This window comes from Trachypithecus francoisi, unplaced genomic scaffold (assembly GCF_009764315.1).
Source record: "Trachypithecus francoisi isolate TF-2019V2 unplaced genomic scaffold, Tfra_2.0 Lachesis_group21, whole genome shotgun sequence".
Taxonomy (NCBI): domain Eukaryota; kingdom Metazoa; phylum Chordata; class Mammalia; order Primates; family Cercopithecidae; genus Trachypithecus; species Trachypithecus francoisi.
Window position 1 is genome coordinate 49,273,003 of NW_022681467.1, and position 25,251 is coordinate 49,298,253.

The 25,251-nt window shown below is 43.4% G+C and overlaps 1 protein-coding gene across 7 annotated transcripts in view; it reads right to left on the reverse strand.

The window, feature by feature from the left end:
* ZNF217 (zinc finger protein 217) overlaps positions 1–25,251 on the reverse strand; it is a 44,200-nt gene that overhangs the window by 10,888 nt on the left and 8,061 nt on the right. For 3 of the 7 annotated variants that reach the window (XM_033186769.1, XM_033186771.1, XM_033186770.1), the window contains exons 3-5: positions 20,340–20,417; positions 3,979–5,687; positions 860–976 (exon numbers count right to left, since the gene is read on the reverse strand). In XM_033186769.1, coding sequence (XP_033042660.1) covers positions 860–976; positions 3,979–5,344 — 1,483 coding nt within the window. In that variant the 5' untranslated portion in view covers positions 5,345–5,687; positions 20,340–20,417. Of the gene's footprint in view, positions 1–859; positions 977–3,978; positions 5,688–15,380; positions 15,580–16,552; positions 16,805–16,895; positions 17,094–20,339; positions 20,418–25,251 lie in introns of those variants that run through there. The other 4 variants (XM_033186772.1, XM_033186768.1, XM_033186774.1 and 1 more) reach the window with 4 other exon arrangements.

Sequence of the window (25,251 nt, forward strand, 5' to 3'; positions counted from 1 at the left end):
AAATTGTGAATACCTATCCTCAGCAGAAGAATTAACAGCAACACTTCTAACTCATTTCATCTTCCTAATAGCCCTAAGGAAATAGGTATTATTCCACTTTTACAGTGAAGAAAACTACAAGCACCCAAAGGTTAAATAACTTGCCCAAGGGTGCACAGATAGTAAGTGGAAGAGACGACATTTCAAATCTACGCAGCCTCCTACACCATGATGTCATAGCTCCTTTCACAATCTCAAGACTACTAAATAGATTCTCATTTCATTCTCAATCATAAAGATGTAAGATGCAGCATTTTAAAATATTGTAGTTTTAATAAGATGAGAGTCAGGATACAGCAGTCATAAACTAAACAAATGAACTTTGTCCAGGCGTGGTGGCTCACGCCTGTAATCCCAGTGGGAGGCCAAGGTGGGTGGATCACTTGAGGTCAGGAGTTCGAAACCAGCCTGGCCAGCATGGTGAAACCCCATCTCTACTAAAAATAGAGAAATTAGCCGAGTGTGTTGCCAGGCGTCTGTAATCCCAGCTACTGGGGAGACTGAGGCAGAAGTACTGCTTGAACCAGGGAGGCGGAGGCTGCAGTGAGCCGAGATTGCACCACTGCACTCCAGCCTAGGTGACAGAGCAAGACTCCATCTCAAAAGACAAAAAAGAAATGAACTTCAAATAAGAACAATGGCTCAAGTTACAATGGCACTAAAAGAATAATAATAACTGCTGTAATCAACATGCTACATATTTATCCTTAAGCTAGTCCAAGGATCTGGCAGAGTATCTGAACAACACCACCAAAAAAATCAGACAGATAACTACATAATTTTTAACTAATGCATGGTTAAAAATATAAAAGTTCTTTACCTGTATGCGTTCTGAGATGAATATTGAGGTAATAATTTGAACGGAAAAACTTTCCACAATAACTACACTCTCTTGAAGATGTAAGATGCTTTATTTTTCCTCCATCATCATTTTTATCTTAAAGGAAAAACAGAAATATTTATATAAGGTAGCTGAAGTACGTGAATAACGCATGCTGACTTAAATATTGACAAACATTTTTGGAAAGCATGAAAAAATTCTTTTATATAACACCGGGTTAGAACAAAAAGGCTAGACACACACCAAATGCTGTTCTGAGGCTGTCTGAAGTCTCAAGAGTGTTGTAACGTGGTTTTGTTTTTTTTTTTTCTGGGTACAGCAGAGTACACTATTAAAGATTCAGTTCTTTGTTTGCCTTAATCACAAGAAAGATCATTTAACAGACTGAATTGCCCGGGCAGCTTCCGGTTCTCAGTATCTCTGTGAGCAGGCAGGATCTGGCAAACTGAAGGTGGACATACATACTGGCGGGAAAAATGATCTTCTTCAGAATCATTTGGAAAAATGAGCCCATTACAAACCACCAACCACCATGGGAAAAATAAGCCGTTTAAGGTTAAGATTAAACAAGTGACCACTAGAGGGCAGCAGGCACAACTTAATCTTTAACAGAAAAGAAAGTTTGGCATGGGGCAAGCACCCAGGGAAGTTTGTCAAAATTTAGCAAAGTTTTGGAAAACAGGCTGTATTGTCCACAAACACTCCTGTGGGAGAAACAGATCTGACAAATGAAAACCTGTCCCTAAATGACACAGTGTTTGGCTTCAGTCTCTGCAGGACAATAGGACAATATGTCTCACGTGCATCAGTGAAGTCCACTCGAAGGCGGACAGAACTTCAAACACACACCAGCCCTCCAAAAGACTGAGAGGTGCTGCCGTTAAAATACCACCCCCAACACACGTGAATGTTTCACTTTTAAATAAATGTCCCCTTACTGTAGATCATATGACTATCCACCTGTAAGACAGAGACACCCTTGATCTATAGTCTAAAGAAACACTTAAAAAAAATTTTACCTGCTCTTCTTAAATCTTAAAAAAGCCAGGTTGATAGTACAATATGATAAATCTGGACTACTAAGATAATATAAGTTTAGCAAAATCAATTCCCCAAATACAGAATGGCCAGCTTTGTTTTCTTACAATCATACCCAAACTAGCTCGGTTTATAACTGGCTGTTGTTGCAATTTCCAACTCCCAACTATGTGTCAGGATTTATGGTATGTTGCGTCACATCCAAAAAGCTATGAAATGCCTTTTCTTTAGAACAAAGGACGTGACATTTCCACATCTACCTGGTTCCTGCTCTTTCAAGCATCACCTCTGACTTTACAGTTATATTTTTTAAAGGACTATGATCTTTTTACAAATAGGCCGTTCAAACTGTCCTTGGGAGGTGGAAGACAAGGGTCAATGAACCATTTTGCAAACAGGGAAATAGTGGCAAAGAAAGGTTAAGCAACTCATAATTGGTCACAAAACAATGCAGTGGTAGAACGAGAACTCAATGCCAAGCTGTGGTGCTTCCGCCCACAGCCAGGCATTCGGTCCTGCCTGATGATCTAGCCCGTGTTTTCCACACCACCTATCAGGAACCGGCCTTTTCATTTCTTTCAGGGCACTGGGGCATCTCACAAGGCCCTTACCACAGTACCGGCACTAGCAGAAACCACTTCGCTAACTGGAGTCCGTGTTTAAAGCCTCTTTTTATGATGCCAGTAAGACATCAGATTTGTAGTATGCTAAGTGCTAGGTTTCCTGTGTCCCAGGAAACTCAAAAACATTCTAAAGATTTGATAGACAGACTACAGTTCTCATGTCAATCACATGATCAGAAAAGGAACTGGCACCACCTGAAGAGCAGGTGAAGGACTCGAGTCCGATCAACTGTGTGGGCAAATTCACCGTGGGTCTCATACACACAGTTCTCCAAAGAATTCACATACACAGCCAAGTTACACTGAGAGGAGGAGGCACTTGTTTGAACCAAGGACCACTTTAATAAAGGCTTCCCCAAGCCCAATTCATGTTCTCATCATTCACTTGTCAATTATGGTCTGCCCATCAGGGGTCTTTTTCAACTGTTTGAAGCAGCAGGATCCTCTATTCAAACAAAATATTAAACTCTGATAGGAGCAGCTCTGGCTACAATGAGGATGGGCACAACTCCAAACACAGGTGGAATCCTTTGCCCTAGATAACGCCCACCAGGGTTCAGGAATATTATGTGAGCATGCCTTCAGTGATTGCCTTCTGTTTCTATACATGCCATTAGTACACTGAAAATTTTGCTGACCAGATGAGCTTTCTTAAAAATGTCTTCGTGTGCCCACATTCCTTGTATTTTATGACAAATCATTTGGGTTCCTGAGGTACCTATTAATGGATACCAGCTTGCCAGACAGAAAGGACAGGGTTTCGGACAGCACCAAACGGCTGCCCAAATAATATTCCTGGCTCTAGTTGATCATCACTCCCAGTACCTTTTATGACCACTGGAAATTCACTCCAGATAAGGTTTTACCTTACGTGAAGGCTAGGGTCTCTCAATGTTGAAACTATTGATACTTGGGACCAGATAATTCTTTGATGATGGGGCTGTCCTGTGCATTGTACCATACTGAGCGGAGTCCCTGGCCTCTGCCCACTGGATGCCACTAGGCGCACACGCACACGTGCATGCACACACCCCCCCCACACAGTATCACAACCAAAATGCCTCCAGACATTGCCAGATACTGACTGGGAGCAAAATCATCCCAGTTAAGAAGCAGTGCATTTGGATTGGATGCACATTAAAAAAAAAAAAAAAGCGTGTTGAGTAAAACGTTCAACGTTTAAAAAAAAACACACACACAAGATTTTCAGAACAAGGAGACCTTTTAACTCAACCCTGTTATTACAGAAATGAGAAAATTAAGGCCCTGAGAAGTTAAATGGCTTACACAGAGTGATACCAAAAAGAGCCTGGATTTGACTCTGCCTCTACAAACTCCACTCCTGGCCAGCGTTGTCTAGAGATGGGAAGAGAGGGGGAGACAGACAGACAGATAGACACAGGCGGAACAGCAGGGGAGGGAGACAGGGCAGCTTACCCAGATGGATTCCTTCGGGAAGTCCATCCTCAGATCCATCTTCAGAACCACCTTCCCCTCGATCCATGGCTCCATTTTCATCCAGAGGGGTGGGGAGGTCAGGAGAGCATGTCCCCGGTTGCCTCCCGTCCACAGACATGGTGGGCGACTCCGCGCCAGCCCTCCGGTCCTTCTTGTGGACCCTCGAGTGCAAGACCAGCTGGTGGTAGGTTCTGAAAGCTTTGCCGCACTCGGAGCAGTGCGTGGGCTTCTCCTTGCTGCTGGGTAACTTGGGATCCGCGTCCACGGAGGGCGCGTCACCGCTGGAGGGTCGGCACTTTTCTTTCTCTTGCGAGAGGCCTGTACAACTGCCCTTATTTTCTCCAAGCTCCTTCTCGGAACTCGAATCATCGTTGTCGGTGCTCCCTTCTTGTCCCGATTCCTTCACTTCTTCTTGGCAAATGGCAACTTTTCCTTTGGTAGCCAGCTGCCAAGCCTGGAAGGTGGTGAACGGATCGAGCTGAGGTATGCATTTGACAAGCTTCTTCCCCGTGTCAGTGTGAGATTTTGGTCTCAAGTTGAACAACCGCAGGAAGTCTTCCCTGGAGGACGACATTCCTTCTTGTGGCGAGTCTGTCTGCGTGCTGCTGGTACCGAGAGCAGTTTTTTTGGTGTGCACCTTGCTGTGCTCAATTAGATTTTCTTTATTTGTAAATAGGAAGCCACAAACCATGCAGATTTTGTAAGGAGAGGGGATGCTCTCAGCCGCGTGCACCTGGACGACCTCGTTGATCGTTGCCGGACTCTCCAAGCCTTGCTGCAGTTTGCTCCTGGCCCCCGATTTGCCATTATGTGTCCGCATGTGATTTTTAAGAAACCAAGGCTCCTTGAATCTTCTTCCGCACATGTTACACCCGTAAGTGAAAGAATCTTTGTGTGTCCTCATGTGGATCTCAACATCAAAAGCGACTCTAAATGTCTGCCCGCATACCTCACAGCTAAAGTCTTCATTTTCCTTGCAATTCTTTTCCTTGGGAGGTTCTGTTCGTACTTGACTTTTATCAAGCGGACTAAGATACTCTGCTTCAACCCGAAGAACTGCTGGTTCACAAAGGGTAGGCCGGTGTTGCATTAAGACATGTTTATTAAGGTCTTCTGAATGTGTGAAGGTCTGGCTGCAGAACATGCAATCCAAGGGCATATACCCCTCTATTTGGATGACATTTTTTTCTTGCGTAGCTCGGAATGGAACAACAGCGGTCCCTTTCATTGACATGGCGTCCTCCATCTCCATCTGACTGCCAAGAGAGCTGCCAATCACTTCGGGCCCATCCATGTACATCAAGAGGGATTGAGTTGGCATGTTTCCTGTCACTTTCGATTGCATATAATCTCAAAGTTCCCTTGGGGAATTTCTGGAGTTGGAATAAGGCCACTTGTAAGACTTGTCACTCACCCCTCTAACAGCTCCGGGCTTCAAAAACCAGAACAAATATTTATTAGAAAAGTTCAAAAGAAAGTGTATAGTCCTCTAACTTCTTCGGAACTTTTAGGAAGCTCAGTGGTGGTGTCACTGGTTGTTTCCACAAACAAGGCATACAGACTCCCCAATGCTTTGATTCAAATATGAATCAGCACAAAGCATTAGTTCTCTTTGTCTCCATTGAATGAGTCTTTCAATTGAGCAAGAAGTCAATCCCAGCAACCTGGAGACAAGGGATTTCCAAACCCTAGAGGAAAAAAAACAGAAACGGTTAGCTACACTCAGAGCAAAGAGAAGGCTGGTGTGGGTGAGTCATACGGTCTTTTCCATGCAGCAGAGAAGATACCTAATTCAATTGCTTCACTTTTAACTAATATACACAGCATCCTGTTAAACATGCTTGTTAATTAAATCATTGGCATTTTATCCAGTCAGTACACTTATTAAATCAGAATTTCATCCAGTTAAAATCCAGTTTAAATCAGTGCTTTACTGACTTAAATCTAAAATGTCAAGTTTTAGGTCAGAAATGGTTAAACTCAGCTGAACACATTTTAAATGTCACTAAAGATGCACATGTGGATGCCATCAACAGCCTTCCTAAATCTAAAGACTGTAAGAACTGTGAAAATTAAGATGAAAAAATTTAGTAAACTAAAAAATTTTAAATCCAGTGTATATAAAACAATTTACAATGTTTTGTATACAAGCAAATCTGCATCCAAGAAATCTAAGTGCTCAAACACACCCTCAGAGATTGCACATACAGAGACCAACAAAATGAGCACAGAAATACAGAAACTTTTCCTAAAATCCCCATTCAAGAAATATGAAACACCTCAGAATGGTCACTCATCTTGGGCAGGGGAACCCTGATATATTCTGGTTCACTGCATATTCCAAACCTCAATCCACTGTTCAAATCCCAGCTTGCTTTCAACAACTTTCTGCCTTCAACAAGCACTGGGTGGGGCTTCCTAGTCCAAACAACAAATAGGGAAAGACATACACAAAGCTCCTTTGTGAATGTATAGATTTAAAATAAAATCCTCAAACAGGGCTGTTTCAACAGGGCTTAGTCTTTCATCAGAAAATGGGTCCTCTTGTTTTTTAATCTACCTTTCACATCATGCACTGGCCAGGTGGAAAATTACTTTATTTAGCTCTGCTGCTTCTGGTTTAGAAGCTAATTTTTCACTCCTGGAGAAGAATTAACTTCTAAAGCCAATACCCTCTGCCTTTATGGCAAACATTGGATAGGCATTGTTTTTAAATAGTCCCAACTACTTAAAACTTAAGTCAGTTAATTCCACCCAAGAAAACCAAAAGGCATGCAAACTACTCCCAGCAAAGTAACCATAAAAAACAAAAACATACTTTATTTTCCTCCCTCTCTCTACTTCCTTAAAGAGTAAGGAGGGCCTGTAGGTTCAGAGAAGGCAAGGAAACATCTCCTCCTTTACACTCAGAAATAAATTCTCATACTCCTTGTTATCTTAAGTTTTGAATAAACTAGATCTTTAACATTAAGCTTTTCTAAATAAGACTGCAGATCAAGGATTAGGGTAAAAGAAAGAATGTCCTGAAGTCTTTTCTTTGTTGCAATCATAATGGAGGATCAACACATGGGCTGGTGACCAGCTTGGTGTGATATAATAGAACACTCCAGAGACCCGAGTTCTAGTCACAACCTTCAAGCTGTCACTGCCACATACCACATCCTTCTATTATGTATTTAATGCAGTTGGTTAAACTATAGGATGGCCTTTACAGTTCCAATATTCTGTGATTCTGGGGATAGATCTACACACTGAAAAGAATATTCAATTACTCTGCTCATCAGAATGTGAAGTGATATTTGGACATGAGTCTGCAACTTAGGTTTCTATACATGTAAGTTTAAGTTTTGTTTGCTTATTCAACAAGTATTTAGTGAATGCCAGCATCCCAGGCAGTATTTTAACTGAATAACAGCACATACCCTAGAAAAACAGTTATCAAACTCTGACAACGTTTTCCCTGGCCAAGAACAAAGACTCATTTATTTGAGGTCATTTCTACTTTTAGATGCTAAAATACGCTTTATTTTTCAAAAAATCAAATAGTGGCAATAGGCAATAGTGGAGTTTTTTTTTTTTTTTTTTTTTTTTCAGGTCCTTATTTAGCAAAATCAAAGTTAGGTGAGAATTTGGGGAAAAAAACATCTAAGTTAGTCCCTATGTCAGCTCTCAACATTATACTGTATTTTAGAAACTTGACTAATATGTGAAACTGTAATTTTGGGGAACTCCACTTCTCTACTGACATCCTTTCCAAAAACAGACACCAGCTCTACACTCAGTCTCGGGATCAGAAATAAGATGTGAGGCTGGGCACAATGGCTCACGCCTGTAATCCCAATGCTTTGGGAGGCCGAGGTGGGTGGATCACCTGAGGCCAGGAGTTGGAGACCAGCCTGGCCAACATGGTGAAACTCCTTATCTGCTAAAAATACAAAAATTAGCTGGGCATGGTGATACACACCTGTAATCCCAGCTACTTGGGAATCACTTGAACACAGGAGGTAAGATTACAGTGAGCCAAGATCGCACCACTGCATTCCAGCCTGGGCATTACAGAGTGAGACTTTGTCTCCCAAAAAAAAAAAAAGAAAGAAAGAAAGAAAAGAAACATGATGGAGTGTAACTTTATTATTTCCCACTCAGGGAAACAGTTTAACTTACTGAAAACATTTACTACTAGAAGGATGTTTTGGTTCCAATTCTCAATTATCTGAAGTTACCATCACTCTCCACCCAAGGCCTTGAAGGATTATTTCACTGCAGTGAAGGACAATGAAGGAGGTTCAGTGGGAAACGATCGTAGAAGAGAGGAAGCTTCCACTTTGCCTGGGAGGGTGAACAGCCAGGGAGACCTGGAGATGAGGGCAGGCATTCTAGGCCAAGGCATCTTCCTGTGTGGTCAGATGGGGAAGGAAACCCTCCTGGCAAAACAGCAGCAATTCTTTCTCCAGGGAAGCTTCTGAGACAGACTCTGATAATCAATTGTGCCTAACTGTCCTAAGCTCCCAGAGTCACAGGAATCCTTAGGCACCCCAAAGGTGCCATCCCTGACTGCCCAGCACACCCTACCCCCAAAGCATTGTGACAGCTCAGGAATGACTTCCTCTGAAAACTTCTGTCCAGATCTAAAACCATCCTGTTTGTTTGCTTGTGACTGTCTTTTTCGAAAAGTAACACCTCAGGACCAAGACTCTGCTGTCTTGTCCACTGCTGCCCCCAATGCCTGGAACAAGGTGCCGGACACACGGTCAGGCACTCAACACACAGCTGGTGAATAAACATCACGGAATTAGCATGCATGTAGAATCAGTACGCACATGTTTGGCCACAGTCACTAACTGTAACTGATCAGAAATTAAAATTAACTTGCATATTCATCAAAACTTCTACATGGCTATCAGTGGCTGCCATCTAATTGCCATTCTGCAACTTCAAGAGTGCAATTTCAAGAGTGTAATAAAAAAATTGCATTAAACACACCATAAAGTTGATCAGCACAAGCAAAAAACACTGCCACCATTTGAATTTATACTCACTCCACTTATGACCCTCCAAAACAAAAATGCTGGGCATCCTAGGGCTATCTCTGACAGCAAATGCCTTCAGCTCTTGACTTAACATACTAGACAGAACACTTCCTTAAACTCTAAAACAATGAATAATTTTAAATCAGGTTTACATCGATTAAAACCAATTTGCTAATCAGTAATCGTTAAAGTGGTTGTAACAATAAAGACGTTAATAACGGAATACAGCAAAATAGAAATTCTAATCCACTAACAGCAAATCACCATTCCAATTGAATAGGGTGTGTGCACAAACACAAGCCTTCCCAGAAGCCTCCAGCTCTCCACACTCCTGCACACAGAAGGCAGCAATAAACTGATGGCACTGCTGATAGAGTCAATTGTCTTTCTCCACAAAGAACTGGAGGGGAAAAGGAGGATATTATAATCCAACACTATAATCTAAATGCTTCTACTTTGCAAGGAAGTGAGCATTATGAACACACTAAGCTTACTGAAAAGTACTTCACAAAAATGTTTTCCAATGTTTAAAAACATTTTAAAATCTTTACTCGGGTAAACGTCAGAACTTAACCTTAACTCAAATACCCCCTAACACCTAAGGCAAGAGGCTATGCAGTATAGCCGTATTTTGAGAGAATACTAGGGTTTAATTTATATTGGGATTATTTAAGTAAACACTTTTACAATTTGCCAGAGCATCATCTTTGAAATCCAGTAGGAACCATATTGCTTAGAAAAGGTTGGACTAGAAATGTGATGTTCTTCAGGTCACTAATTACACACTGATTTGTGACTAAAGCTACTATGAATTCTACCACTACCTGTAGATCTTGAAATTAGCAAATACAACACATTATACACTGCTTAATAAAAAGCACAGTAATCTGTGCTTAAGTACAACTAATTAAGTACAACAGCCACTTTGCTGACAATTACTGTAACTTAGGAATATTTTTCTTTGGCCGGGCGCGGTGGCTCAAGCCTGTAATCCCAGCACTTTGGGAGGCCGAGGCGGGTGGATCACGAGGTCAGGAGATCGAGACCCTCCTGGCTAACACGGTGAAACCCTGTCTCTACTAAAAATACAAAAAAAAAAAAAAACTAGCCGGGCGAGGTGGCGGGCGCCTGTAGTCCCAGCTACTCGGAGGCTGATGCGGGAGAATGGCGGGAACCCGGGAGGCGGAGCTTGCAGTGAGCCCAGATCGCGCCACTGCACTCCAGCCTGGGCGACAGAGCGAGACTCCGTCTCAAAAAAAAAAAAAAAAAAAAAAAAAAAAAGGAATATTTTTCTTTACATCCAGATGTACTCGAACTGTTAACTTTTGAAAACAGCACAGCCTCTTTGTTTCAGCTTAACAGGTTATCTTACATTGTTGATATGAAATATATATCTACCATAATATGAAGCAATAAGGTATTCAAAGTCCTCAAAAACACAGAAAAATTATATTTATGCACAATTTGTCATACTGCTAATTAAGCTACTTTTTCCCGAGTTACTGAAGTGTCCAAATAAGGAGTTACTAAAAAATTCAACTTAAATATCTATTCTCTGGCCAATGCATTTTACCCTGAAAACTACAAAATTATCTTCTGGCTAGAAGTTTACACTTTTTCTGAAAGTTTTTCCTTGTATTTTACACACAGTATTTTTTCTTAACCTGACAAGTGAAGAAAACTCTGCATAGCCGTCTACTAACAATCAAAAAGCTACAGGTTTTTTTATTTTTTATTTTTAATGCTCTAAATTCTTCAACACTGTTTCAAGGAAATTACTAGGGGTCACACCCATGAGGCTAAATGGTCAACCCAACTTTCCTAATATAGCTGTGGAAAGATGCTTCCAAGTTAAGCAAAAGAAAAAGATTGGAATATTCAAAGTTTATATTTAAGGTTACAACCTAAACTCTTCAAACTTGGGAAGCTCGTAAAGGAAATAACTTCATTTTGCTGAAATTGTTCATAAATTGCCAATTATAACTAGGATTAGAGATCAAAGTACTATAAAAATATAATCATATAGCATATTTGAGTGTCATTAACTAGAAACTGCCTGATTCATCATAAAATCAGTTAAGGTCAGTTAAGGGATCTTAATAAGAACTTAAAGTATAACATACTAGCTTTAGTTTCAATATTAACAGGTACTGTCATCTCCAAAGTAGTTTTTAAAAACATCCTGATCTGAAAAGAAGAGTTATAAGGAAAGTGAATTTTTAAAAACTTTAATTAAGCAAGATTAAGCATTGCTATCCATTTCTCCTATTACTACTACTTAACCAGTACAACCTTGTATCTGTAAAAATTTGACAGGCCTAACTGCACCAAAAAGATTTCAGCAAATTAATAAACTATTCTGTCTTTACCTGCACTAACTCTGCAATGAAAACACTGAACGTGTGTGTATTACACATCTATACACACACACACACACAAATAACTATGCCCATTACTAGACCACTACACCATACCACTTTTTCCAGTGAGCGCTCTGAATTAAACACAACTCAAATAACCTAGTTAAATACAAGCTTAGGCAAGGCCTTTTAAGGCATAACATCTTTCTTCTGAAAGATTTAAATATTCCCATCCTATCTTTTGTTGACTACATACTAAAGTTGTGTATCTGGCTCTTTCCAGTCACCTGCTTGCTTTCAAAATCAAGGGGAAAAGTCCCCTTTCAATTAATAATACAATCACTGCTCAGTACATTTATAAACTGAAAAAAATATATTGATTACAAAAGAAAGAAAAACATTTCTTCAGTATAACTAAGATGCTTTATGTTATCCTTATTTGACACAGGTAGAAGTATTATTCCTAAGGTTGATTCAAGAAATGTCTGGAGTCTACATTTCCAGTCCATTTAACTGTATTTTAAATCTCAAAGGTTTCCAGACACACCCGAAAATGATGGAACACCAATACAGAAACACTACACGAATCCGTTAAAAACCTAGCTTCTGAGTCTAGGGGAGCTTTTCCATAGGAAGTACAGGCATGTGGAGGTCAGAAACAAGTTTTGTAAAGCTTAATAAGAACAAAGGCTAAGTCAGGAATCCAACTAACTCGCTCATACAACTTCTTCAGCCGTCTTTTCAGGTTTAGTAATTTTATTTCTCAACTTTATCATAAAATTACCAAACTGTCCCCAAATTTCCAGTAACTCAGTTATGCTGATACCCTGGGCAGGAAGTAATGGAGATGTTCAGAACAGTCAGTCAACAAATGTTCAAATGGAAAGCATTCCAACGTTAAATATAAAAGGGTAATATGTGGCGGCAGCTGGCTAGCAGGGGCTTCCCCCCTATTTATCTGGAAGATAGATGTGTACAAGAATTGAGCATGTCATTGTGAGCTGCAGATTTTAGTAAAGAATCGTCCCTGTTCTTCTACTTCCTTAAAGTCAGATTTCTATCTGCCCTCGTGGTCGAAATTCAAAAACCTTTGCCCCAGATACCACTGCAAATTTGTCTGTCATTACTGGTTGGGGAAAAATAACCCAGTTCACCTTACTCCAAAAACATGAGCATTTCAGAAAAGTTTTTATACTGCCTCTAAAATGAGGCCATTAAGTGATATTCAATTATCAGGCTTCCTTCACCCGAATTGAAGAAATTTCCTGCCGTCTTTGTATAATACATTTTTTCTTCCACGTGCATTTAAACTAGTTAACACCCCTCCCCGCCAAAATCTGGAGATGAGGTGTGCGGATGAAGACCCCCCTACCCGGCCATTGTCCCAAGTTTAATTTACATGCTGTAACCAAACTCTTCACTCTTTAGAATATTTAACAAGATTGAGATTCCTTTAATTCCATTTTGGTAGCTGTTCTGTAAATACCTTCCAGGTTTTTATTTTTTAATATCCCAGTAATCTAAAAACTATTCTGTATATTTCAATTGTAGTAACTGGATTTAAAATCTTATTACATTTATTTTATTAGTGCAATACTCAGTTTATGCAACTGTCTCATGTTTTTCATTCCTACTTTATAATTCTAAGGCTTGAAAACAGCCATTGCTCAGTCCTTCAGCTTCACCTTCCCAATTCATTCATTAAACATTCTGCTCAGGGATTAAACTGAAATGGGAAATTAGGAATGAACCATTTAAAACAAATCATACCCAGCAACCTCAAAATCTACAACATACAGGCTATATGGGCATACAGCAGATGGGACAATTTGAATTTTTTTTAAGCAAATGGAAACAAAGCTTCATATAAAACATAAAAAGGGTCCAATCATTTACTTTCAAACAGCGTCAGAGAAAAGTAGCTCCTTTTTTAAAGTGCCATCTTTGAGGCAGTCAAGAGTCATTAAAACTACTCCAAAGTTCTTACCAACCAATATCATGTTTGTGACAACTGTGAGAAAAGAATGTAATTTTATAAAGTGGGAAAACAGCACATCTTCTGGGACCCCCGAGGCTCTAATCAGGCATCTCAGAATTAGGAGTGCTCCAGGGTTGGGAAATGGCTACCCTGCTGTGGCGAAAACATGCCATTTCATAATAAATGTTGTTAAGAGAGAAAAAAGTGATTAGCATGTATCTGCAATGAGGAGATAGACGGACTTAGTCATTGCCAGGCCATTATATTCCTTAATTATTTCATCAGTTTATAAGTGACTTGATGATTAAGTCTTATTTTCAGATTTCCTCCAAAACAAGTCCACTGGAAGGGGATTAGGAGCTCCTACTCCTCCCTGAAGTTTTCCTGCCAAAAATGGAGGCTTACAAAGAAAATGCAAATTTACCCCCACCTTAAAAGTAAAGGCAGTCAAAGTCAAAACCTTCACTGCTCCTCCTTCCTCCCCTACTACCTGGAAAAAAAATTTGACCTATTACCAAAATAGATTCCTCAGGGTAAAGGGGAGAAAAGTTTTCTACAAATTTTTTCTAAGTGGTGTATTAGTTCCTTTTTCTGAGTAAGAAGTGAAAGGGAATAGGAACCCAACAGAACTGCTAAACTTCGATCTCACAAGTTATTAAAAAACAGCAAAGGTCAAAACTGCAAAGCGTTAGGAAAGTGTTGTTAAGACAAAAGGATTAAAAGAAGTGGGACACTAAAGAAAAAAGTGTGTGTCCTTCACCAATAAAAGTCATATCTTGTCCTCTACTTCCTCCTCCTGTAGGCAAATAAAGACACAATTCTATCTAAAGGACTAGCTTTCCTCATCACGCCAAATAATTAAAATTCCAAACAAACAGATTATTAATCCTATTCTAACAATTAAAATAAATTATAAATCTGCCTTGTAACTACTGACAACTGAATTTTAAGTAAGTCACTGCCTCTTGAATTTAATCCTTATATAACCGATTAAAAATGGCAGCAACATCAGGGTTAGGAAACAAAACAAATCGAAACACTATTAGTCTCTGGAACACTGAACAAAACAGTATCTAAAATAAATATGACTTCTCAGAAGGAAAAAAGTTATCTACCATTAAGGACACACCTTAAAAGTTCTTAGCACACATTAACTAAGCAAGCACAAACTAGTGGCTTGCCTGTTATATTTTCAGACAAAAAGAAATGAGGTTATTCCTCTACACTTGTCACTGCAGACACATAAAGGCTTTTAGAAACTACATCTATTACTCAATGTCTAAGTATCAGAAAACTTAGCATTTTAAGTCTTGTCTGTTATCAGTCAAGAAAGAACATCCATTTCAGGGGAAAGAAGTACAGTAAAATAAGAATATTGTAAATGTCCTTCTTGACATATACAAAAGAGAAGGTAAAAGGCCTCCTAAGACCCCTACCTAGTGGCCAGGCCTGGATGGCAGCTGTTGCTACCTCGCCTTTTCTTTTGTTGAGCTTAATCTCATGTCAAGTCATTCAACTAACTCAAAAGCGATGAAGACATAATTGAATCAACCTGAACTAAATCAGACCTAGGCTTCTTAAAACATACAGCTTAATGCTTCCAAACGATCTAGAAAACTAAGAAACCTAGCTACGCTGTAGGACATACGGTGGCCAATAATACAGGACCCCCAAACTGGCCAATGGACCACTGCAACCGCCATTTACTTCCTCCGTGTTTAGGAATGTTCAACGCTTCAAGCCCCATAGGCTGATTCAGGAAGATAAACTGAGGCTCAAAGAATTTCGAAGTGGAACAATACACCAAAACCTTAAACCTGAAATGACTATCCTTTTCTGGGGCGGGGAGAATAGAAAAAGAGAAAAGGGGCTCCCAGGGTGGCCCGGATGCCAGGGTCCCAGAAGGGGCCTTTTAGCTCCTGTAACTAAACCTGGCGGAAAACTCCCCGCCTGCTCACCCCACCCCCACCCCACCCGCCCAAGAATGCGCCTTCCCGTCTTCGGTGGCCCTACCCAGAATCCCAAAATGTGGGCTCCAACCGGGGCCCTAAACGTCTTCCCAAATCCCAGGGATCCAGGTTCCGGCTGCGCGCCCCGCGTGCCGGGTCTAGCCCCTCGGGCGGGACCGCCCAAGCGGCCCCAAATCCAGCCTCCTGAGCCCCCAGCAGCGCCCTCCGCCCCTCCACCATCCCGTCCCGCTCGCAGTCGGGGCCAAATCGAGGGACAAGAGAGCTGTGCATCTGAAACTGAGCGGTTTCACCACTCGGCACCTCCTGGCAGAAACTTCCCTTTAAAAAAAAAAAAAAAGCAGCAGCACTTTTGGGCTAGCATTTCAATCCTTCCTGCCCTTTAGAGTTCCCAGTTCTGCTTCCAGCTGGCTTTGGGTGTTCCACTACAATTGAGTTGTAAAGATATTAAGTGTTTTATACAACATTGACTTAAATAAAAATCTTTAAAATTAAAGGAGACAAAAAAGCCACCTTATCGCACACATCCAGGAAACGCAGCCCGTACATCCCTGCTCAGGGATGAGCAGGCGCCCGGGACTCCCAGGGACAGATTTTTGGGCACCCGAGGGAATCACAGGGACGCACGTCGGGGTCCGCGGCGAGGCGCAGCCCCTCCCGCGGTCCCTTAGACGCGTCCTCCGCCCGGCCCGTGTGGACGGTCCCGGCCATTGTTTGCGGGGGATGCCCGTCCGGACGCATTGTTTTGGCCGTTTCCAACTTGCCCCGGCCCCTCCCGGGCATCGCGGGGGGCCCACGCCGACGTCCCCTCTCCGCCCGCGCCCCAAGGGCCGAGTGGGCAAATTGGGAGACCCGCCCCGAGGGGCAACCCAACTTTTCGGAACCCCCTACCGCCGACCCCCGCAGCCCCCGGACCCCTGCTCCCGGCGGAGATTCTGGGGACACCGCACCCCAAGCCCTTCTGAATCGTGCGGCGTGAGTGTGACGGCCAGGAACGGATGTAGTCCGGAATCGCCCGCACCTTCCCGCGGGCGGAAACGCTGGAGCCGGCTGGGGAGGGGGCGCCCTAGAGGAGCGGATAGAAAGCTCAGGCGGGGAACTGGGGTCATCCCTGGGGGTACAAGACAACGAGCCGGGCGCCTCGGGGGCGGCGCGGGAGCCTCCGCAGGACCGGGCGGGCGCCCCGGGGGGCGCGGGCGGGGGGCGCGCCCCCTTTACCTGCGGCTCCGGCTCCTCGGCCATTTCCTCGCGCGGCGGCGGCCGGGACTGAGCTGACACCACTCGGGCCGGCCGGGTTTGAATGAGGAGGAGCGGGCGCGGAGGGGAGGGGGCGGGGAGGGCGGAGGGAGGGAGGAAGGCGTCGCGGAGTTTCTCTCGGCCTTTTGTGCGGACACCTCCCGGATTCCCCGCCCGCACCCGGCCCCCCAAAAGACACGGGGAGCCCCGGGCGAGGGGTGCAGCCATCCGCCGGGGCGCCTCGTAGATTCGCGCTTCCAAGACCCCCCCCCACAAAAAAAAGCGTCCCCCACCCCCACCCGGAGGATTTGGGGGCCGGGCTCACCTCGGGCGCGGGGCTAAGGTGAGCGGGGCGGGGGTGCGCACGGGGGGCAAAGGCGCGGGCGCCCCCTACTCGTCCGCGCGGGGACGGTGCAGGCACGGGGGGTCCCTAGAGCCGCCGGGGCGCGGCGCGTCCGGCGCTGGGGGACTGTTGGGTCAGAAAGTGTTCAGGGAGCAGCTGTTGCGCCCTCCCTCGGTCCCGCCGCTCGGAGACGCCCCGCCCCTTGCCTTCACCGGCAGCCCGGCCCCGCCCCGATCCGCCCCGGCCCCGCCCCATCGACCACGTGACCCGTATAGGCGCGCCCCCGCTCCGCCCCCCACCGCGACTCCGCCTCCGGGAAGCGAGCGAGCGAGAGGCGAGCGCGCGCCGTGCCACCCTCCCCGCCTCCTCCGCCCCGCACCCCTCCTCCCGCCATCCGGCTTAACGTGGCGGGCGCGCGCCGCGGCCGTAGCCGCGACAGGTACTCGGGGAGGGGACTGGGAGGGTGTGCGCAGGCGCAGACCCGGGCCCCGTCCCCCGTCCCCGTCGCCCCCTCCTCTGCAAGGTGTGCCCGGGCGAGGGGAGGGGCCCGAGGCCCGAACCCCTGGGTCACCCCCAATTACAAACAAAAACCTTAACGCAGTTGCGCGCGGGTTAGAAGGCAGCTGTGCGCGAGAAACACCTCAGATTTTCTTCAAGCGTGAGGAAGGTCGAGAAGATAAACAGTTTTTAAATGAGTATCTTCAGAAAGCTATTTAATTGTTCTGATTTTTTTTTTTTTTCCCCCTGAAAGGGCCGGGCTTGCGCTATTCTAACTTGAGATTTCTAAACTTAGTCTAGGTTCCAAGAATCTACTTGGTTTTGATAGAAATCCATTTGGAGGAAACCGGGGACAAAAAAAAAAACCGCTACCCTTTCCCCCTCCTCCCTACGCCCAACTCATTTAAAGCGTTTCCCAACTGTTTTTTTTTCTTGCTAAAAAAAAGGACAAAAATAGGTTCTGATTCCCAAAGCCTGTGATACTTCCCCATTTTAAGTAAGCCTCGAGGAACCATAGACACAGCAAGCACACCCCCAATTTTTCTGCCTCAAAATGGATACTAATGCAAATGTGAAATGGATCTATGCAAGTCGCTACCAACAAAATAGCCAAATACTTATTTTTTTTTACTGGCCTTCGGCATATCCAAAATGAAAAAACTTTAAAACACATCCAGAAAAGCATTTAAAATATGTATTTCCTAAATCAAAAGAAAGAACGCACTACAGAAATGATCTGGAGCTAGTGAGCAATGCAATCTTAATAAATAGGAAAAGGAATTTGAGAAGACAGCTAGCTCAGCAAAGGGGAAGAATTTGCCAAGTGTCATGTTTTGCTGTCATTTTATATATAACTACTAACCCCACATATGGTCTGGTTAGTCTTTTTTAAAAAGGAAGTGAATCAATTACTTACTCACACTTAATTAATTAGCAGTGCCAGTAGATTCTTAGGCCAGCACTAAAAACCTAAATTGGGTAATTTTTTTTTCACTCAAGTCCACTGATATTGATCACTTTTAGTATTAGGATTCCTTTTCTCACAAAAGATGAATACCTTTCTTTAAAATATATTTTTTAATCTTATTGTCACATTCTAAAACACAGTCCAAAAACACTCTTCATAAACAAGAAACTTCATTTAACTTTATGAAAACAAATGACTATGAGCCTTGCTACACAACAAAGAAACTGAACAAGTGGAACCAGGTTGAGCCTTAAGTGTAGCCTCATTCTACATGTTAATGGATAACCTTTGAACTCTGAGATCTTGAATGCTGTAAACACAATAGCACTGATAGTTAAAAATTCTAGTGTCAAAATCGAGCATAAGGAAAAGTCCAAACTTTTCAGGGGGAATAGGTAAACAATCAAATATTTTGACAAATAATCGTTTCAGTAAGAACAAGGAGATTCCTGGCTCTCAGACCTTGTTGTTACTGAAGTATTTTCTGAGCAAAAACGGTTGTGCTTTTTTCCCCGTGTGCCCTCCAAAGCTACCACTTTGTTCACATTATAGCATCACGATTTGTTACTGTTTCGCAGCCTCCCTCAAAAAAAAAAAGTGCCTTATTATGTTGTAGCTTTTAAAATTGAAAGATGATTATATTCCACTCATCTATCTTCTAAGAGTTTTATTTATATGTGATCCTCCTTATGTCTGAGCAAAGAATTACAAAGAACCTTCTCCTGGAGTCTTGCCAACAAAACTGGGAAATCGTTGCAAAATTCTGCCAGTGACTGACTGCTGGGTTGCAAATACATACTGTGTTTCCCGAAGGACATAGAGGGATCTGAATTCGCCCAGGAGGGCTTCCCTGAGACACATTCTTCCCTTAGAATGTGAGACTCATACTTCACATTTATTTGGAAAGCATGTATAGTTCAAACAATTAAAATATAGAAACTCCAAAAGTAACAGGAGAACACTGGAAACATTTGGTTTTGTAATAAAATCCAGGAATTCATATTGCACGAAGTGAAAATTGAAAATCGAACGTTGGTCTTCCTACGCTTAGCTCCACCCACAAGAAATCCAGCTTCGCCATCACTCCCTGCCTAGGCCATCTCTAAAGGAGTCAGGTGCTACTAGATGCCAGCAACAAAAACAAAGAATGGAACCCAAAGAAAAGCTCTGCATATGTTACTTGGAGAAAGGGCAGAAAAGCTCCACTTCACCTTGTTTTAATGCAGCAAACACCAGCTACACTTCATTTTTCACAATTATCCAAACAGACAGGCCCTCCTTAAGACGTATTTCCTAGTATGCGCTTATAAAATCACACCATTATCTCTGATTTAATTCTAGTGATATAAGGCCTCTTCGTTTAGTCAACATCTGATTTTCTATCCAGATCCTGCCAGTCCACAGCATGCTCAGAGCTAGTAACATAACAAAACAAAACAAAAAAAAGAAAAAAAACAAAACTTCTGATTTGCTGTATTTAACACTTACTGGAATCATCTGTTGAGACTCAGCCTTAATTAGAAGAACAGAATGAGGTATGATCTTCTTATTTCACAAGTCTTTATTTTACTGTGGAATTATTATAGAAAAACTATTTGGAAACTATGTGTAAATCCCTGGAGCTGAAACAGAGCCAACACAGATACGGGACGTAAAAGAATTCAGTGTTCAGAGCAGGAAAACCTGAAAAACTGCAGCGAGGAGTTAGCAGGAAAAGAATATGAAAAAGTTAGGCAAACCTGCCAGCATCTGCAAACTACAAAGGACATTTGAGAAGGAAACAGGGACAGCCCTTTGAACAAGACTGAATGCACTAAAGTAAGTAGGAATAACAAACAGCTCGAAGGAGCAACACATTACTCTCTTTTCTGTTAAGTTTCTTGATCCCATGCAAGTCACTCCTCTGTAAAGTATCACAATAATATACAATTAAAAATATATATATATATAGCAGAACTTACCTTTCAGAAGAGAAGGCAGGGTCTGGAACCTGATAACTCGCTAGGACAGGACTTCAGTGTACCTGGCTCTGAACAATACTGGAAGAGATGTGATTGCTGGTTTTTATAAGCACACCAAAAAGGGAGGGGTCAAGAATAAGACTCAATTTAAATAAAGGTTTTAGTACCCTCCCAACTTGATTGGATTAGTCAATCTTGATAAGGTTGACAGCATTTTTTAACTGGATTTGTCCCATTGGTGTGTTCAATGAGTGCCCTCCCCCACTGCAAACACAACTCATGACTCCTAATATTCTGGATAGTTTTCTGAAATTACCTTCACTCAAAATGTTAATGTAAACTCCCTTAAAAATTGCACACAAAACACAACACTGGGAACACCTCTTTAAAGTTTTCTGCCTTCATCAGATATTCCAAACGGGTAGCTTTGGAATGAGGGACGGAGGGGAAGAAGGTAACTAACATTAATTGAAATTCAATCATCATTATAATCTCCAGCCAAAATCTTAAAATCTAATCAGGATATTTAATCTCCACCCTACACAGACCTTGCATCTGTCAGCAAACCCTCATATGTCTCAATTGTGTCCATTTATCTTTATCTCTAACAAAAGCCTACACCAAGGTACCACTGGCAGGTGCCATGCACGTGAACATGGAGTCTGCTGTTGGAAATGTGTTGGGATGGGCAAGTTCCCGGTGAGAATTATGCACATTTAGGAGCTTTCCAAATACGGATGGCATGTTGAGTCATCAGACTGGATAAAATTGCCCAAAAGACGTGCTAGTATTGGGCCCTCAGGTGGTTCGGCGCCTGGAAGTCAAGGAGAAGAGACAGAGAGCAAAGGGGACTGACCGGGAGCAGGCGGTGAGGTCTGAGGGACCTCAGGAGAGCATGGGGGCCCAAATGCAAGGGAAAAAAGGGTGTCAGTTCCATCACATGTTCTCCTCCAGACACAGACAGTACTGTATGTACAGGTTTCTCCAAATTTCCTTTCTAGGTTTCCCTTAATGCTTTCTCTACCTGTAATCCAAGATTTTTACCCAGAAAGACCCAAGTCTTTTACCATGCATATCAAATAAGTTCACTACCCCTTAATGGCTTCCTATTGCCTTGAGGGAAGAAAATCTCCATAACTCGCCCCACCAGCCCTGCAGATCTGGCCCCTGCCTAACTCCAGCCTCAAGTCCTGGCAAGCCCTTCACTTAGGCATCTAAACTCCAGCCTTCTCTCTGACCTAGAGCCTTCAGCCCTGGGGTTCCCCTAGCCTAGCACCCCCTTTCTCACTCTCTTCAAGAATTTGGCTTCTGTTCTTTCTGAGAGTGGTTTAAACTCCCTAGTTCTCTGGGAGGGGGAGGAAAGGGGGAGGCTCTGACATAGTGTCCTGGTTATGAACATTTTCTCTCCAATAACTTGGGCTCAGATACTCAGATTCTACCTCTGGAGAGCTGCATAGCCCTAGAATATTATTTAATCTCTCTTGGGTTTCAGTTTCCTTATCTATAAAAGGGAAATGATGAAGATGATGAAGAAGACAATTAAAATAATTGTGTTACTTATATAAGTAATAGTCACATTTCTTCAAGACTCTGGAGAATGAAATGAGACACACTACAGAGCTTGTGAGCCAAGAGTTTTGGGGGCCCCGACACTGTTCTAGGCATGGGAGATAGAGCAGTAAGCAAAACATAGGAACTCCTTGTCCCTTGGGGCTTACCTTCTGGAGGGAAGCAGACAACACACCGGTAGTTATATTTGCAACCTACTGGGACTGGGTCATAGGAGAGGGGGAAAGCCTGCTGTTTTACATTGAGGCTCCCTGAGGAGCAGAGACCCTCCAGGAAGTCAGGTGGCAAATCATACCAGGATGGAGAGGAGGGTTCCATTCATTCAGAGGGAACAGAAGGGGAGAAGGACCAGAGAGGAAGAGAGCCAAGCTTGGAGAAAGAACTGGAGAGCAGCCAGCGTGTCTGGGGGCCATGGAATGAAGACAGGGTAGGGACAGTGGAGCAAGAAATCAAGGCAGGCCCATGTGAAGACCGGAGATTTGACTCTCGTTGCAGCAGGATATCAGTGACCAGTTCTCTGTTCCCTGGTATTTGCCACATCTGCAACACCTGATAGAGCTCTTTCCTGCCTTGCAGCTGGATCCCCATGCTCTCCTGATCTCCATTAGTCCTCTCTGGCTGCTCCCTCCCAGACCCCGCTCCTTCTTTAGACTCTTCTCCTTGACTTCCAGATGCTGACATGCCCAATGCTAGCAACCCTTTCTTATTCATGTGATTTTATCCAGTCTGAAGGTTCAACATGCCATCAATATCTGGAAAGCTCCTAAATGTACATATTTCCCACCTGGAACTCTCCCCTCAACTCCCAAAACACATTTCCAGCTGCTGATTTGTCTCTGCATGCAAGGTCCCTGTGTTTACAGGGCAGAAATGTAGGCCGTCCCATTCTAAGTGGCCGCAACTGACCTTTTCAAAAGCCGTCGTCTGGTTATGTCATGGCCCTCATGCGTCTTAGAATAAAAACAAAATTCCTGATAACACAGCCCTCATGCAACTTAGAATAAAAACAAAGTCCCCGGCTGGGCGAGATGGCTTGTGAGATGGCTCACGTCTGTAATTCGTAATTCCAGCACTTTGGGAGTGCGAGGTGGGAATAGTGCTTGAGTCCAGGTGTTTGAGACCAGCCTGGGCAACATAGCGAGACCCCCATATCTACAAAAAAATTAAAAATTAGCCGTTGTGTGCCTATACTCCCAGCTACTCAGGAGAATGAGGCAGGAGGATCACTTGAGCTAGGGAGACAGAGGCTGCAATAAGCCAAGATTGTGCCACTGTACTTTAGCCTGGGCAACAGAGTAAGATCCTGTCTCAAAAAACGACAACGAAACAAAAAACAACAAAACAAAAAACAGAAGTCCAGAGAATATGGCTGGCAAGATCTGGTGGACCATGCTAAGACTCTGAGTTTTATTCCAAGAGCACTGGGAAGCCACTAAATGAAATGGAAATAAAACCAAAGGAACCATCGAACGTCAACTAAGTATTTCTTTCCCAAGAGATACTAGTATCTCCTAAAGACCCCATCCTAGTTTAACAAAGAGGACATGACAAACTGTAAGAAGTTGGAGTCCTGCTGGGCGCAGTGGCTCACGCCTGTAATCCCAGCACTTTGGGAGGCTGAGGTGGGTGGATCACGAGGTCAGCAGTTCAGACCAGCCTGACCAACATGGTGAAACCCTGTCTCTACTAAAAAAATACAAAGGGAGGTGGAGGTGCAGTGAGCTGAGATCACGCCACTGCACTCTAGCCTGGGCGAGAGAGTGACATCCTATCTCAAAAAAAAAAAAAAAAAGAGAAAAGTGAAAACTAAGGCTCAGGATCATTAAGTAACCTGCTTGAGGTCACACAGCTAATAATTTGTTTCCCTACTTTCCCGACTACAGTGAAGCCAATGCACCAACTGAACCCAAGGTCAGACTCCCCCTTTAACACCAACCTAAATTTCCTCAATTCTAAAAATTGACTCTGATGCATAGTTCTCGACCCCCTATTTCCAGGATGTTTACCAGTCAGTCGTGTGTGACTCTGGGGCAAGGCTAAAACATCCTCACCCATGTCCTCTCCTCCCCACATTCTGGAACAGCAATACAGCGTTTCACTTGGTTGCCTGAGGGCCAGTTTCCTCCCACCTGTGTCACTCCCTTGAGTTCTTGGTATACCTGTGTACAGGACCCTCTTCCTCACCAGACTGTAACAGACTATAAATCTTTTTTTCTTTTTTTTGAGACGGAGTTTTGCTCTTATTGCCTAGGCTGGAGTGCAATGGCGCAATCTTGGCTCACTGCAGCCTCCACCTCCCGGGTTCAAGCAATTCTCCTGCCTCAGCCTCCTGAGTAGCTGGGATTACGGCGCCCGGCTAATCTTTTTGTATTTTCAGTAGAAACAGGGTTTCGCTGTGTTGGCCAGGCTGGTCTGGAACTCCTAACCTCAGGTGATCCGCCTGCCTTGGCCTCCCAAAGCGCAGGGATTACATGCGTGAGCCACCATGCCCAGCTGAAATCTCTTTTGAAAAGGAAGCCAGGCACAGTGGCTCGTGCCTACAATCCCAGCACTCTGGGAGACCGAGGCGTTCACCTGAACCCGAGAGTTCAAGATCAGCCTGGGCAATATGGCGAAACCCTGTCTCTATGAAAAATTAGCTGGGCATGGTGGCTGGCACCCGTGGTCCCAGCTACTCAGGAGGCTGAGGTGGAAGGATCTCTTGATCTCGGGGAGGTCACGACTGCAGTGAGCCGAGATGTTATCCCTGTACTCCAGCGTGGGCCACAGACTCTGTCTCAAAAAAAAAAAAAAAAAAGAAAAGAAAGTGGGGAAGAAAAGGTAATACAAATTAATATACCAACAGCAATTAGCGAGTGCTTTTTCCATGGAGCTGGGAGAGAATAAATGTTTGTAAAATTAAAATGTTCTATGCTAGATATCAACTTTCCTTCTATGCCCTCTTTATTTCACACCTCATAGCTAGTTAGTAAATCTCACAAATCCTATCCTTCTAATCTCTCTGAAATGTACCCTTTCCTTTCTATTCTCACCACTCATGTTTCTTTGTTTCCTTCTGGCCTGTGTAATAATCTCATAATCGCTTCTCCTGTACCTGCCTTCTTTCTAGTCCAGAATACTTTTTCCTAAATTCCACTAATAACCATCCTGCTACTGCTTTGTGTGCAATTCTCCAAAAAAAATTTTACTTTTCCAAAATAAGTCAAGCTCCCTCTCTTGGGATGGAAAAACCACACCACAGTCCCAGCCAATCTTTCAGCCTGACTCACTCAATATATATTTATTGACCACTCCTTTCTCCCAAGCACTTGGCTAGATGGTAATTCAAGAGTGAGGCACAAAA